Here is a 16,915-nt window from a genome sequence, read left to right on the forward strand (position 1 = left end):
TTTTTTTTTTTTTTTTTTTTGAGATGGAGTTTCGCTCTTGTTACCCAGGCTGGAGTGCAATGGTGCGATCTCGGCTCACCGCAACCTCCGTCTCCTGGGTTCAGGCAATTCTCCTGCCTCAGCCTCCTGAGTAGCTGGGATTACAGGCACACGCCACCATGCCCAGCTAATTTTTTGTATTTTCAGTAGAGACAGGGTTTCACCATGTTGACCAGGATGGTCTCGATCTCTTGACCTTGTGATCCACCCGCCTTGGCCTCCCAAAGTGCTGGGATTACAGGCTTGAGCCACCGCTCCCGGCCTTGTTTTGTATTTTTAGTAGAGATGGGGGTTCACCATGTTGACCAGGATGGTCTCGATCTCTTGACCTCATGATCCACCCGCCTCGGCCTCCCAAAGTGCTGGGATTACAGGCTTGAGCCACCGCGCCCGGCCCGAAAACCAATTATTAATTGAATATAAATACCATCTGGGAAACTATTAGACCCCTGATTCTCCTCCTTGTCATTACCTTGCCCCAATTTCTGCAGAAGATGAGATGTTTATTCCCTGGAGAATTTGAACCAAGAAGTTCTGGGTTCGGGGATAGCAGTCAGATAAAAACATGGAGGCGAGGAGCTATCCTAAAAACAGAGGGATTAAATGAAAGTGTGCAGGCTGGGCACGGTGGCTCACACCTGTCATCCCAGCACCTTGGGAGGCTGAGGTGGGTGGATCATCTGAGGTCAGGAGTTTGAGACAAGCCTGGCTAACATGATGAAACCCCACCTCTAGTGAAAATACAAAATTAACTGGATGTGGTGGCTCACGCCTGTAGTTCCAACACTTTGGGTGCTGAGGTGGGTGGATCACAGGGTAAGGAGTTCAAGACCAGCCTGGCCAATATGATGAAACCCCATCTCTACTACAAATACAAAAAATAGCTCAGGGTGGTGGCAGGTGCCTGTAATCCCAGCTACTCTGGAGGCTGAGGCAGGGGAATCACTTGAACCCAGGAGGTGGAGGTTGCAGGAAGCCAAGATTGTGCCACTGCACTCCAGCCTGGGCAACAGAGTAAAAAAAAGGAAGTGTGTAGCTAAAATTACTCTTAACGTATTTCAAATAATCCTGTGGTTGGGTAGTAGTGTTAGTATCATTATTCTGTGTTATTAGTATTGTTGTTGGTATTGTTATTCTCTCTCGTTTTTTTTTTTTTTTTTTTTGAGATGGAGTCTTGCTCTGTCACCTAGGCTGGAGTGCACTGGTGTGATCTCAGCTTGCTGCAACCTCTGCCTCCCGGGTTCATGTGATTCTCCTGCCTTAGCCATCTGAGTAGCTAGGATTACAGGCACACACTACCACACCCAGCTAATTTTGGTATTTTTAGTAGAGATGGGGTTTTGCCATGTTGGCCAGGCTGGTCTTGAACTCCTGACCTCAAGTGATCTACCCACCTCAGCCTCTCAAAGTGTTGGGATTACAGGCATGAGCCACCGTGCCTGGGCAGGTATTGTTATTCTTTTATTGGTATTGTTATTTAGGACCATGCTAAATGTGTATTTTAGGATAAAGCAAATAATAAATTATGTTGGGGTTGTTGAGAACCAAGCTTTACGGTGTGACAAGAGATACATACATAAGATGAATATGGTTAACTGAAACCTCCATAGTATTAATTTTTAATTAGAAACATCAGTATGATGGATTTTATCTTGAAAGAATACATATTTCTGACCCGGCACAGTGGCTCATGCCTGTAATCCCAGCAGTTTGGGAAGCTGAGGTGGGTGGATCACTTGAGGTCAGGAGTTCGAGACCAGCCTGGCCAACATTGTGAAAACCCGTCTCTACTAAAAATGCAGAAATTAGCTGGGTGTTGTGGCATGTGCCTGTAGTCCCAGCTAGTTAGGAGGCTGAGGCAGGTGAATCGCTTGAACCTGGGAGGTGGAAGTTGCAGTCAGCTGAGATGATGCCACTACACTCCAGCCTGGGCAACAGAGCAAGACTGCATCTCAAAAAAAAAAAAAAAAAAAAAAAGTGCTGAGTGTGGTGGCTCACGCCTGCAATCCCAGCACTTTGAGAGGCCAAGGCAGGTGGATCACCTGAGGTCAGGAGTTTGAGACCAGCCTGACCAACATGGTGAAACACTGTCTCTACTAAAAATACAAAATTAGCTGGGGGAGGTGGTATGTACCTGTAATCCCAGCTACTCAGGGAGATGACGCAGGAGAATCACTTGAACCAGGGAAGTGGCGGTTGCAGTGGGCCAAGATCACGCCACTGCACTCCAGCCTGGACAACAAGAGTGAAACTCTATGTCAAAAAAAAACAAAAAAAAAAAAAAAAAAAGAAGAAGGAGAAGAAGAAGAATTTACTAATAGGCTGTAGCCGGTAAAAGGTTAAGTGAAAGAGGAACTATCTGGAAAGAATGAACACATATTTACAACACAGAAACAGGAACAGTAGTGGGGGAGGGGAGAGCAGGTCCTCAGTGGGACCAGGAAGCCAGCTCACTTTCATTTTTTGAAGCTCCTTATATACAGAAGAATAAACTATTTGTTCATTTCACATTTGACAAATACTTACAGCACCCCAAGATTAAAATGCAATGTAGATGCGTGTTACCAGGTGATTGGATTTCTTAAAAGCCAGTTAATGAAGCTGCAAGTGGAAACCACCATACACACCTATCAGAATCACTAAAAACAAAAACGAAACATAGCTGACCATTCCAAGTGCCTGTGAACATGGGAAACTGGGACTGTCATACATTGTTAGTGGGAATGAAAATAGGCAGTCACTTTGGAAAAAGCTGGGCAGTATCTTATACATTTAAACATGTATTGATCATACAACCCAGAAATCTCACTCTTAGGTATGTATATAAGAGAAATGAATTATTTTTAATCACCAAAAACCTAGAAAAATCCAAATTCCTTCAACGGATGAATGGATGGATTAATTGCCAAAGAGCCATTTTTGGAAAACTTGTCACCAATAAAAAGAATGGACTGGGCCAGGCACAGTGGCTCATGCCTGTAATTCCAGCACTTTGGGAGGCTGAGGCAGGAGGATCATTTGAGGCAGGAGTTTGAGACCAGCCTGGGCAACATAGTGAAACCCTATCTCTACAAAAAATAAAAATGAACTGAAAGAAGTCTTTGCATATATGGCTAAAGGAGTTTCAACAAGATGCCAAGACTACGCAATGGAGAAAGAAGAGTCCATTCAACAAATGGTGCTGGGAAAACTGGAAATCCACATGCAGAAAAATGAAGCTGGTTCCTTACTTTATACCAGATACAGAAATGAATCCAAAATGGATTACAGACCTAAATGTAAGACCTCAGACTATTAAACTCCTAGAAGAAAACATAAGTGAAAAGCTTCAGGACATTAGATTTGGCAATGATTTCTTGGCTAAGAAACCAAAAGCACAGATGACAAAAGAAAAAATAGACAAATGGAACCATATCAGAGTAAAAACTTGTACACATCGAAGGAAAATATCAACAGAGTGAAAGGCAACTCAATGGAATAGGAGAAAATATCTGTAAATCATATATCTGATAAAAGGATAATTTCCAGAATACATAAGGAACTCCTACAACTGAACAATCAATGACAATAAACAGCCCAATTTAAAAATGGGCAACTGGGCTGGGCACAGTGGCTCACGACTGTAATCCCAGGACTTTGGGAGGCCGAGGTGGGCTGATCACTTGAGGTCAGGAGTTTGAGACCAGCCTGACCAACATGGAGAAATCCTGTCTTTACTAAAAATACAAAATTAGCTGAGCATGGTCATGCATGCTTGTAATCCCAGCTACTTGGGAGGCTGAGGCAGAATAATTGCTTGAATCCAGGAACTGGAGGTTGTAGTGAGTCAAGATCACGCCATTGCACTCCAGCCTGAGCAACAAGAGTGAAACCATCTAAAAAAGAAAAAACGGGCAACTGACTTGATAGACATTTCTACAAAGAAGATATACCAATGGCCAACAATCACACAAAGAGATTCACAACATCACTAAGCATTAGGGAAACCAAAACCATGAGATATCAACTTATACCCATTAGGATGATAACTGTGAAAAGAACAGAAAATAATAAGTGTTGACAAGGATTCGGAGAAGTTGGGACACTTATGCACTGTTGTTGGGAAAGTAAAATGATACATTCATTACGGAAAACAACCAATTTTTTTACTTTCATAGAGATGGGGTCTTGCCAGTGGCGTAAGCTGGCTTATGAACTCCTGGCCTCAAGTGAATTTCCCACCTCTGTCTCTAAAAGTGCTGGGATTACAAGTATGACCCTCACCTACATGTAGACCTCATGTTCTACATCTTGATTGTGGTTGTGGTTAACATGACTGTATGTGTTTGTTAAAACTCATAAAATTAGGCTGGGCACAGTGGCTCATGCCTGTAATCCCAGCACTTTGGGAGGCCTAGGCAGGTGGATCACTTGAGGTCAGGAGTTCAAGACTAACCTGACCAACATGGTGAAACCCCGTCTCTACTAAAAACACCAAAAAAAAAAAAAAAAATTAGCTGGGCATGGTGGTACATGCCTGTAATTCCAGCTACTTGGAAGGCTGAGGCAGGAGAATCACTTGAACCTGAGAAGTGGAAGTTGCAGTGAGCCAAGATCGCGCCATTGCACTCCAGTCTGGGCAACAAGAGCAAAATTCTATTTCAAAAAAAAAAAACAAAAAACTCATAAAATTGAGCTAGGACTATAGGCACACGCCTGTAGTCCTAGCTATTCTAGAGGCTGAGGTGGTAGGATCCCTTAAGCCCAGGAGTTCGAGGCTGCAGTGAGCTATGATCACACCACTTTATTCCAGCCTGGGCAACAGAGCGAGACTCTTTTAACCCAGAAGTTAAAAAAAAAAAAAAAAAAAAAAAAGGAAAGAAAAAATATTCATAGACTTGCACATCAAAGAAACCTGTACACTGATATGTAAGAAAAACCTTACATTAAAACTATTACACAAAAAGTATACTGCATACAAATTATCCCTCTATAAACCTAAGAAAAAAGAAATGTGGAGCAAGTATGGCAAATTGTCAATTTCTGAATAATCTTGGAGGAGTACACAGTGGCCACCTTTTCTGTGCCTTTCATCCTGTTTGGAAAACTTCAATCTGAAAAGAATAAAAACAAAAATAATTTTTTAGAAAGCCAAGATTATTCGAACCACAGTCTGGTTCAATAATAGGATGCAAAGTTAAAACCGTATAGTAAACTGGGCATGGTGACTCACGCCTGCAATCCTAGAATTTTGGGAAGCTGAGGCAGGTGGATCACTTGAAATCAGGAGTTTGAGATGAGACTGGCCAACGTGGTGAAACCCCCTCTCTACTAAAAATACAAAAATTAGGCAGGTGAGGTGGAGGGCACCTGTAATCCCAGCTACTCGGGAGGCTGAGGCAGGAGAATCCCTTGAACCTGGAAGGAGGTGGTTGCAGTGAGCTGAGATTGGACCACTGCACTCTAGCCTGGACAAACGAGTGAGACTTCATCTCAAAAAAAAAAAAAAAAAAAAGAAAAAAACCTCCCTTAAAAAAAAAACAACGGTATGGTAAACAAGGAATTTTTATTTCATTCCTGTCAGTGAATGTCTGTGATTGTATGTATTACTTTGTTTTAGAAAAGGTCAAATGCAAATGTGAGACTTTCCAAGAATGTGAAGTCTGCTCAAATAGCCCTTTTGTCCCTTAACGTTTCAGAAAACACTTAAAGAACAGGAGTAGTACTTGGTAGTTGATGAGGTACGTGGGGAGAGGGAGAATGAGAGCAGTTGAGGATTATTTTCTTCTGGGTGTTGATCTGGAAATCAATTACCCGACCGGTTACTTCAGTCCAAATGGTACAGCCAATCCTCCATCTTCACACATTCTTGACCCTTTGGAGCTCTAAAGTAACCCCTTTAGGAAGCTTGATGACTCTGCCTCCTCATTTGTGAAATGTTTGGGTGAGATGAATAAAAATAGACATACTAATCCCTAGAAAAAAATTGATACCTTTTTTTTTTTTTCCTCTCACTATGTTTTCCAGGCCAGAGTGCAGTGGTGTGATCATAGCTCACTGCAGCCTGACCTCCTGGCCTCAAGTGATCCTCCCACCTTAGCCTCCAGAGTAACTACGACTACAGGCGCGTGCCACCATGCCCAGCTACTTTATATTTTATCTTTTTTTTTTTGAAAGGTCTCACATATTTATTACTGAATCCAGCCAACCAAAGCCTTCTTCTTCTTCTTTTTTTTTTTTTTTATCATGAATAATGGAAGCACTGTGGGTTGTACCAACTAATGCCTTCTTAACGGATCCAGAGAGAAAACTCTGTTCAAACTTCTCCAGATAGTGGTGACATTTTTCAGCTTGATTTGGTAACGTGATTGTGACCTTCAGACAGCATAAATATGTGTGCCATCTCACGTGTCATTTCTTATAGACCCAGCTTGGGTCTTCTCCAATGTCTCCTGTTGGAGTTGTACCTGATTTTATTACTAGTTTTCATCTGAATCCACTGGGGAATGGGATGATTTTGCCTTTGTTTCTTGGACAGGAATCACTTAATCCTGAAAGTCTTGTGAGAAGCCGTGGCAAGAAACGGAATAAAGCACACACCAGGATGGCGGAGAAAGGAAGAGAGAGCTTTTATTTGTATTTATTTATTTTTTTGAGATGAAGTCTCACTCTTGTTGCCCAGGTGGGAGTGCAATGGCACGATCTGGGCTCACAGCAACCTCCGCCTCCCGGGTTCAAGTGATTCTCCTGCCTCAGCCTCCTGAGTAGCTGGGATTACAGGCATGCACCACCATGCCCGGCTAATTTTGTATTTTTAGTAGAGACGTGGTTTCTCCATGTTGGTCAGGCTGGTCTCAAACTCCTGACCTCAGGTGATCCACCTGCCTCGACTTCTCAAAGTGCTGGGATTACAGGCATGAGCCACTGCACCGGGCCTTATCATTTATTTTTTCTAGAAATGAGGTCTCACTATGTTCCCATGCTGGTCTCCAACTCCTGACCTCAAGCCATCCTCCCACCTCAACCTCCCAAAGTGCTTGGATTACAGGCGTGAGTCATCACACCTGGCCAGATACCGAATTTTAAACAGGTTAGAAGCCATGACTTCAGCATAACAACAACAAGAATAGTAACCAAGTCACCTCAAACCATACCAAAGAGCAAGACAGAGTGGTTGACACTACCTTGTGAAGTCAGCCTTAGTTTTCTTCCCTACCTACATCCTCCTCCTATCTTTTAATTTTTTTTTCAGGCTCCTAATATGTGGCAGCTTCTTGGCACAGAATTCTAAAAGGCTGAATTGTCTTGATCTTCCCAACGTCAGCACACCCTATAAGGAACTGTGAATGCCAATAATCCTGGAGAAACAGATGGATATTTAAAATCACACACATTTATGCACAAACCAAATGTTGAGGTTTTGGGCACAATATGGAACTTGATCTTAGCCACTTTTGTGTCCTTCCATCCTAATGAGGGAACCTGCTAAGGCCAGGGGCAAACAGAAGGGAGAAACGGTGCTCTGGGTTGAAAGATGAAAACAGGCTAGCAGAAATTAGTTACCTGTGAAATGAAAAGTTCTAATGTTCCTAAGGTTTGCAAAATGTATCTGGGTAGGTGCAATCCTCATTCAGAGTCAAATGTCTTAAAATTACTTTGGAGTCATCTACCAAGTGTTTGTTTGAGATTGGACAAAAGAGGTAATCCATATCATAGCAGGTCTTGTTTGGAATAATGGGATATTAGACTTGAAGAGGACCTCAGAGGGCCCATAACCATAAAGACAAGAATTATAAAACTGGACAGGAGCGGTGGTTCATCTGTAATCCCAGCACTTTGGGAGGCCGAAGTGGGTGGATCACTTGAGGTCAGGAGTTCAAGAACAGCCTGGCCAAATATGATGAAACCCCATCTCTACTAAAAATACAAAAGTTAGCCAGGCCTGATGGTGCACATCTGTAATCCCAGCTACTTGGGAGGCTGAGGTAGAAGACTTGCTTGAACCAGGAAGGCGGAGGTTGCAGTGAGCTGAGACTGTGCCACTGCACTCCAGCCTCCTGGGTGACAGAAGGAGACTCTGTCTCAAAAAAAAAAAAAAAATTATAAAGCTGAAGGACGATTTATGAAAATTTAATCCAGCAACCTAAAATTTCAAAACAGAAAATAGTACAAAATGATTCACAGGATTAAGGAATAGGAAAGAAAGTAGAGGCCTGGAAGTAAAGAGGCTTAAAAGGGAAAACAAACATTCCTGGCCTTTAGAAGTTATGAGATGGAGGTTTGGAAAATATACTTTTGGCTGTTTTTCTTTCTTTCTTTCTTTTTTTTTTTTTTTTTGAGACAGGTTTTGTTTTTTTTCCCAGGCTGGGGTGCAGTGGTGGGATCTTGGCTCACTGCAACCTCCTCTTCCAGGGTTCAAGTGATTCTCCTGCCTCAGCCTCCCAAGTAGCTGGGACTACGGGTGTGGAACACCAGGCCCGCCTAATTTTTGTATTTTTAGTAGAGATGGGGTTTCCCCATGTTGGCCAGGATGGTCTTGATCTCTTGACTTCGTGATCTGCCCGACTCGGCCTCCCAAAGAGCTGGGATTGCAGGTGTGAGCTACTGCGCCCAGCCTATTTTTTTTTTTTTTTTTTAAAAAGGGGAAGGATTTCATCAGATATTAAAAGCAGTCCAGAGTTTCAGTCAGATGCTAAAGCAATCCTTTGCAGAGAAAAGGGAAATATCTGTCTTACACATTTGAGTGATTCAATTATATTTTTATACACTGTCTCTGGAATGCCACAGGAAGGTGCTAAAGATATCACTCTGATTATTCAGTTTTGCTAAATACATTTAATAAACTAGATATATACTATTTGGCATTCTATATATGTATATAGATATATACTGTTTGGCATTCTTCTGAATTGATAAATACATTTCCTGAATAAATACTGTTTAAGGTATGAATAAATACCTAGTATTTGAATAAAAACATAGTATTTGAATAAATACTATGTTTAAGGTTTTTTTGTTTTGGAGTGCAGTGGCACGATCATGGCTTAGTGCAGCCTCAACTGCTCCGGGCTCAGGTGATCCTTCCACCTCAGCCTCCTGTGTAGCTGGGACTACAGGCACCTGGCTAATTTTTGTATTTTTTGTAGAGATGTGGTTTCACCATGTTGCTCAGGCTGGTTTCAACTCCTGGACTCAAGCGATCCTCCCAAAACACTAGGAGTACAAGTGTGAGTGCACCTGGACAAGTTTAAGTATTTTGGCATCTACTTCTGAATTGTAAGAAGATTAAGTATCAAAGGTGCAGCCAACATCTCTGGGCTTGGGTACCTCCTAAATAAGCCCATTCAGAATGGAGAGGCTTTCCTAAATCTTAGAGTCTCCAGGTCATTTTGCAGTGTTACAGTGGATTTGCTTTGTTTTCTTCTTTAAGACATCTAAATTATTTTACTTAATTTTTGTAAAATACTTTTGTCTTTAAAAAAGTTCTTGGCTGGGTGTGGTGGCTCATGCCTGTAATCCCAGCACTTTGGGAGGCTGAGGTGGGTGGATCACCTGAGGTCAGGAGTTTGAGACCAGCCTGGCCAACAGGGTGAAACTCTGTCTCTGCTAAAAATAAAAAATTAGCCAGGCGTGGTAGTGCACACCTGTAATCCCAGCTACTTGGGAGGCTGAGGTAGGAGAACTGCTTGAACCTGGGAGGCAGAGGTTGCAGTTAGCCGAGATCATGCTACTGCACTCCAGCCTGGGCAACAGAGTGAGATTCCGTCTCAAAAAAAAAAAAAAAAAGTTGTTATAACGACTTGGTGTGGTGGCTCATGCCTGCAATCCCAGCTCTTTGGGAGGCCATGGCAGGAGGGTCACTTGAGGCCAGGAGTTTCTGACTAGCCTGATCAAAACAGTGAGACCCCCATCTCTGCAAAAATAGAAAAATACAGTGTTCATTAGTCCGCTTTATCACAATACAGCAAACAGAAGTTATCTAATGACCTCGTGAGATGCAGCTAACACAAAAATGGTGAAGCCGGTGTTGACAGAGTCAGGGATAAAAAGAATTCAGGGACAGTGATCTGACAGATTCTTATGCTCCTTCAAAACACCCACATCAGTGGTGGGACAGCGCTTCTCAAATTTCCGTCCAGCTCATCTACTTGTGTTGGGACGTTTGTTAAAAAATATTTATTCCTCAGCTGGGCACCGTGGCTCACGCCTGTAATCCCAGCGCTTTGGGAGGCTGAGGCAGGCAGATCACCTGAGGTTGGGAATTTGAGACCAGCCTGACCAACATGGAAAAAACCCTGTCTCTACTAAAAATACAAAATTAGCTGGGCATGGGGGCACATGCCTGCAATCTCAGCTACTTAGCAGGCTGAGGCAGGAGAATCGCTTGAACCCGGGAGGCAGAAGTTGTGGTGAGCTGAGATTGCGCCATTGCACTCCAGCCTGGGCAACAAGGGTGAAAAAATATATATACATTTATTCCTGGTTGAAAGTGGTGGCTCATGCCTATAATCCCAGCTACTCAGGACTCAGGAGGCCGAAGTAGGCGGATCACTTGAGCGCAGGAGTTTGAAACCAGCCCCGGGCGATGGAGGGAGACCTCATCGCTATAAAAAAATAGAAAAATTAGCTGGGTGTGGTGGCACGTGCTACTCAGGAGGCTGAGGTGGAAGGATTGTTTGAGCCCCAGAGGTCCAGGCTGGAGTGAGCCAAGACTGCACCACTGCACTCCAGCCTGGGCGACAGAGAGAGTCTCAGTCTGTTGCCCAGGCTAGAGTGCAGTGGCACCCTCTTGGCTCACTGCAGCCTCCACATCCCGGGTTCAAGCAATTCTCCTGCCTCAGTCTACCCAGTAGCTGGTACTACAGAAAATCCGCATTTTTTTTTTTTGAGACGGAGTCTCGCTCCGTATTTTTGTATTTTTAGTAGAGCCGGGTTTCTCTATATTGGTCAGGCTGGTCTGGAACTCCCGAGTGCAGGAGTGCTCAGGAGCACTGGAGTGCAGTGGTATGATCTCGGCACACTGCAACCTCCGTCTCCCGGGTTCAAGTGATTCTCCTGTTTCGGCCTCCTGTGTAGCTGAGATTACAGATATGCACCACCATGCCCAGCTAATTTTTTTGTATTTTTAGTAGAGGCCGTGTTTCACCATGTTGGCCAGGATGATCTCGATCTCTTGACCTCGTGATCTGCACGCCTTAGCCTCCCAAAGTGCTGGGATTATGGGCGTGAGCCATCGCGCCCGGCCAAACTCCGCATTTTTTAAGCAAGCGCCGTAGACCCATTGGAAATTACACATGGGATATACACGCCCCTCGTTTCCGCCAGCCTGGCACCCGCCCGACTCACGCTCGCCCCCTGTGCCTGCCCAGGCTGCCTCACCCAGGCTCCCTCACCCAGGCTCCGCCCTCCTGCCTCATCCGGGTTCCGCCCCTGGGCTCCGCCCCCTGCATCGCCCAGGCTCCTCCCCCGCTCGTCTCCGGCTGCTTCTCGCGGCTTTGCGAGCTTCTTCCCATGATGCCCAGCGCCTGGCTGTCGCGGTTGCCCGGCAACGCGGGGTCCCTGGAGCTGGCCTCGCTGGAACCCGCTGGGCGATGAGGCCGCGAGGTGTTCCGCCGCTTCTGGTGGTGCTCCTGGGCTGCTGGGCTTCCGTGAGCGCCCAGACCGAGGCCACCCCGGCGGTGGCGACAGAGGTCCTCAACTCCACCGAGGCAGCCCTGGCTACTTTCGGACCTTTCCCATCGACCAGGCCCCTGGGGACCCCCAGGGCTCCAGGGCCCACCTCGGGCCCCAGGCCTACCCCGGTCACGGACGGTGGGTACCATGTGCCAGCTCCTGGGGTCCACAGTGATCCAACCTGAAGAGGGGAGCCTGGGTGAGGACGTAATAATAATGATAGCTAACGCTTATTGAGCACTCACTGCGTGCAGACGCTGCTGAGAGTTCCATAAACGTCAGTTCTCTAAACAATAACCCTGAGAGGTAGAGGTTACCATCACTGTCATGTAAATGAGAAAACCGGGTCTCAGAGAGTGTAAGTGGGACGGTATCAAATCTTTGAAAATGCTTGAAGTGGTCCCAGGCAAGAGTAATGCAAAGAGTAATAATGAATGAATCCTTGCAGCCCAAGACGAAATTAAATCGTTTCTAGACAACGGTGGAAATTAATGCCTCCGCTGCATTGAATTTTCATTTATTTAAAGAGATGTCAAAAGTCTAGCATACTAAATGTGGCTAAGTTAAGACTCTTGTCTGTTGACCTGAATTCTAAAAACCCAGGATTCCTCTTGGGTTGAATTGGAGGTGGGAAGGTATGGAGGGAGGGGTTGTGCTCACCTCTTAGGATTCTTATTTAGGAATAATTAACATTTTTTTCAGAAAATGATTGTCTAATCCTGGAATTACACGTTTAGTGAAAATATTTTATAATCTAATTTGACGTTTGGCTGGAACGGTTGCTCACACCTGTAATCACAGCACTTTGGGAGGCCAAGGCAGGTGGATTGCTTGAGGTCAGGAGTTTAAGATCAGTCTGGTCACCATGGCAAAACCCTGTCTCTACTAAAAATGGAAAAATTAACCGGGCATGGTGGTGCATGCCTGTAATTCCAGCTACTCAGGAGGCGGAGGCCGGATAATCGTTTGAACCCAGGAGGTGGTGGTTGCAGTCACTACCACTGCACTCCGGACGGGGTGACAGAACAAGACTGTCCAAAAAAAAAAAAAGAAAAAGACATGGATAACTTCGGAGAATGTGACCCCCTAAGATTGAGCACAAAACTTTGTGAATATGCCTTTTCCTGAGATGAGAGTTCATAGCCGATTCTCCAAGTGGTTCATGATCTCAAAAAAATTTTTAAAGTTTTCTCTTAGTGTGAATTGAGAGTAACCCCAGCAGATATACAATACTTTTAATCTTTTTTAAACTCCTTTTTTTTTCTTTTTTTTTTTTTGAGACAAGGTCTCGCTTTGTTACCCAGGCTGGAGTGCAGTGGCACGATCATATTTCTTTAGCCTCAATCTACTGGGCTCAAGGGATCCTTCTGCCTCACCCACCAGAGTAGCTGGAACCACAGGTGAACACCCTCAGCTTGCTAATTTTTTAAATTTTAGTAGAGATGAGAGCTCGCTATGTTGTTCAGGCTGATCTCAGACTCCTGGGCTTAACTGATCCTCCCACCTTGGCTTTTCTAAGTGCTGGGTTTGCAGGTGTGAGCCCCTGTGCCTGGCCTATCCCTTAAGATCTTTTCCACCGGTCACGGTGGCTCACATTTGTAATCCCAACACTTTGGGAGGTCGAGGCGGGCAATCACGAGGTTGATCGTGACCATCCTGGCCATAGAAAAATTAGCTGGGCGTGGTGGCGTGCACTTGTAGTCCCAGCTACTCAGGAGGATGAGGCAGGAGAATCTCTTGAACCTGTGAGGTGGAGTTTGTAGGGAGCTGAGATCACGCCACTGCACTCCAGCCTGGCGACAGAGCAAGACTTTGTCTCAAAAAAAATCTTTTCTCAAATTGATTTATACTCAGTATTAGTTAAAAAGTCATCCTTGGCTGACATCCTGAACTCTAGGACTTACCTTCAGCTACTGAACCTTTATTTCTCCAAAAGTATTCTCCTCTTTTTTTTTTTTTTTCCGAGGCGGAGTCTCGTTCTGTCACCCAGGCCGGAGTACAGTGGCTTAATCTTGGCTCACTGCAACCTCTACCTCCCTGGTTCGGGCAATTCCCCTGCCTCAGCCCCCCGAGTAGCTGGGATTACAGGTGCATGCCACCATGCCTGGCTAATTTTTTTTGTATTTTAATAGAGATGGGGTTTCACCATGTTGGCCAGACTGGCCTCAATCTCCTGACCTCATGATCCACCCGCCTCAGCCTCCCAAAGTGCTGGGATTACAGGCATGAGCCACCTCGTTTAGCTGTGTTTTATATTTAAATTGTTGATTTGATGCATTAGTTGGGAAGTTAAATTAGTGACAAACTGGGACAGAATTAAGCCAAATATTCAATGCCTGAAATTCTCTAAGGTTTTTGGACTGGATTGTCTTTTGTTCATGTAAGTACTCCATCTGTTAATGCATTTTCTCTCCAAAATAAAGCTATGCTTGAAATATCATTATTTTAGCATGCGTTCAAGGCTGTTTTTCCTGTATAGGGGATGAATTTGTACTTGTCCTTACACTTTTTATTTTTTTGGATACAGGGTCTTTGTTATTCAGGCTGGAGTGTAGTGACATGATTACAGCTCACTGCAGCCTCGACCTCCTAGGCTCAAGTGATCTTCCCACCTCAGACTACCAGGTAGCTGAAACTATAGGTGCACGCCACCATGCCCGGCTAATTTTTTGTAGAGATGGGTTTTGCCTTGTTGCCCAGGCTGGTCTTAAACTCCTGGTCTCAAGTGATTGCCTGCCTCAGCCTCCCAGAGTGCTGGGATTACAGGCATGAGCCACAACACTCTGCCTGTCTTCACTTTCTAAAAAGACTCCTCTTTAGACTTGTGACAGTAATAATAACTCATTTGTTAACTGTTTACTGTGTGTCAGGCACTGTGCTAAGCATTTCACCTGTGATGTATCTCATTTAATCTTACAACGACCCCATGATGAGGGGACTGTTATCTCCATTTTTCAGGTGGGTAAATTATTTGCCTAATTTTAGGACACAACTTGTAGATATTGGAGCAGGAGGCTGACTGAGTGGAGAGCTGGATGGAAAATTGCAGATGGCTTGAAGGCAGTGTTGATGGAGAAGAGTGATAATCCTTCATCTTGAATCTGGGCACTTTCATTAGTACCTTGCTCTTCAGGGCACCTGTGCAGACGCACTAGGAGGCAAGAGCAGCTGAGTGCTGCTTAGACCTGACAAGGGCTCAACAGCTACTTGTTGGATGATTAAGTGCACTCACATCCTGGGTAGAGACTTTTTTTCCCAAGTGGAGTTATTAAACACTATTGCTTTGTCCTTCGTCATCTTACAGCTACCTACAAGGGCTTTAAGTTGAGATCAAGTCTTGCTCTGTCACCCAGGCTGGAGTGTAGTGGTGAGATCTCAGCTCACTGCAAACAAACTCCACCTCCCTGGTTCAAGCGATTCTCCTGCATCAGCCTCCCAAGTAGCTGGGACTATAGGCGTGTGCCACCACGCCCAGCCACATTTTTGTATTTTTAGTAGATACGGGTTGCACTGTGTTAGCCAGAATTGTCTCCATCTCCTGACCTCGTGATCTGCCCACCTCGGCCTCCCAAAGTGCTGGAATTACAGGCATGAACCAAGGTGCCTGGCCCCACTTTTTTTTATATTAGCTTGCATAACTTGTATCATTTTACTAAGCACATAGGAGAGTTCTCTACTAGAGAGAAGCACTGTAAACTTTAGGGGGAAAACTTTTGTGTCTTAGACTAAGAAATCATTGCATATTAACAAAGCCTTCCCCTTTACCTCACACTTTTTTCCAGAGTATATTATACCTTTTATGGGGTAGTTGTTTTTTTTTTTTTTTTTTTTTTTTTTTTTCAGAGGGAGGCAGAGTCTCACTCTGTTGCCCAGGCTGGAGTGCAGTGGTGGAATCTCAGCTCTTGGAGATTGAGATTCCGCCAAGAGAATCTGGCAACCCTGCACCTCCTGGGTTCAATCAATTCTCCTTCCTCAGCTAGTTTTTTTTTTTTTTTTTTTTTTTTGTATTTTTAGTAGAGATGGGGTTTCACCATGTTGGCCAGGCTGGTCTTGAACTCCTGACCTTAGGTGATCCACACTTCTCAGCCTTCCAAAGTGCTAGGATTACAGGCGTGAGCTATAGGGTACATTTTTCTAAAGCTCCTTTTTATTGTGAAATAATTCATATGTACAAATAAGAATGTTGGGTGGACACTAGCAACATTTGCTTCAGATTCCTTTTTCATTATTGTTTTTTGGCTTGAGAGGTTTTTTTTTTTTTTTTTGGTATTATGGCGTCTTGCTCTGTCTTCCAGGCTGGAGTGCAGTAGTGGGATCTTGGTTTACTGCAACTTCTGCCTTCTGGGTTCAAGCAATTTCTCCTGCCTCAGCCTCCCTGAGTAGCTTGGATTACAGGCACCCACCACCATGCCTAGCTAATTTTTGTATTTTTAATAGAGACAGGGTTTCACCATGTTGACTAGGGTGGTCTCGAACTCCTGACCTCAAGTGATCACCTGCCTCCCAAAGTGCTGGGATTACAGGCGTTAATCACAGTGCCTGGTCTTGAAATCTTCTTTTGAAAAAGAAAACATTACAGGTAAAATTGAAGGTTGATGTTATTTCTTCCCTTTCAGCAATAATCAAACCATAAATTTATTATCTGCTATTTCTTTAAAAGGGTTTTCCTTATTTGACAGAATAAAATAATTAAAAATCCATATAATCATCTTCGTTAGAAGGCAGCAAAGAAAAATCATCCTTATTAATAATTAAAAGTTGGCCAAGATCGGTTGTTCATGCCTGTAATCCTAGCACTTTGGGAGGATAAGACTGGCAGATCACTTGAGGTCAGGAGTTCAAGACCAGCCTGGCCAACATGGTGAACCCTGTCTCTACTAAAAATACAAAAAACATTAGCTGGGTGTGGTGGTGCATGCCTGTAATCCCAGCTACTCAGGAGGCTGAGGTAGGAGAATCACTTGAATCCAGGAGGCGGAGGTTGCAGTGAGCCAAGATCAGGCCATTACACTCCAGCCTGGGCGACAAGAGCTGAAACTCTGTCTCAAAAAGGCCGGGTACGGTGGCTCATGCCTGTAATCCCAGCACTTTGGGAAGTGGACGAATCCTGAGGTCAGGAGATTGAGACCATCCTGGCTAACATGGTGAAACCTTGTCTCTACAAAAATACAAAAAATTAGCTGGGCATGGTGGCACACACCTGTAATCCCAGCTACCTGGGAGG

General features: G+C 44.4%; 1 protein-coding gene across 6 annotated transcripts in view; it reads left to right on the plus strand.

Moving 5' to 3' along the window:
* The first annotated feature begins 11,460 nt into the window (after nt 1-11,460).
* TCTN1 (tectonic family member 1) overlaps nt 11,461-16,915 on the plus strand; it is a 37,580-nt gene continuing 32,125 nt past the window's right edge. For 5 of the 6 annotated variants that reach the window (XR_004257232.1, XR_004257227.1, XM_032239405.1 and 2 more), the window contains exon 1: nt 11,461-11,829. Coding sequence is in view for 4 of the 6 variants with exons in the window: in XM_032239405.1 (XP_032095296.1) it covers nt 11,610-11,829 (220 nt within the window). In the remaining 2 variants the exon portion in view is untranslated. Of the gene's footprint in view, nt 11,891-16,915 lie in introns of all 6 variants that reach the window. The other variant, XM_032239413.1, reaches the window with a different exon arrangement.

This window comes from Sapajus apella, unplaced genomic scaffold, assembly GCF_009761245.1.
Source record: "Sapajus apella isolate SASKATOON/1434 unplaced genomic scaffold, GSC_monkey_1.0 scaffold2, whole genome shotgun sequence".
Taxonomy (NCBI): domain Eukaryota; kingdom Metazoa; phylum Chordata; class Mammalia; order Primates; family Cebidae; genus Sapajus; species Sapajus apella.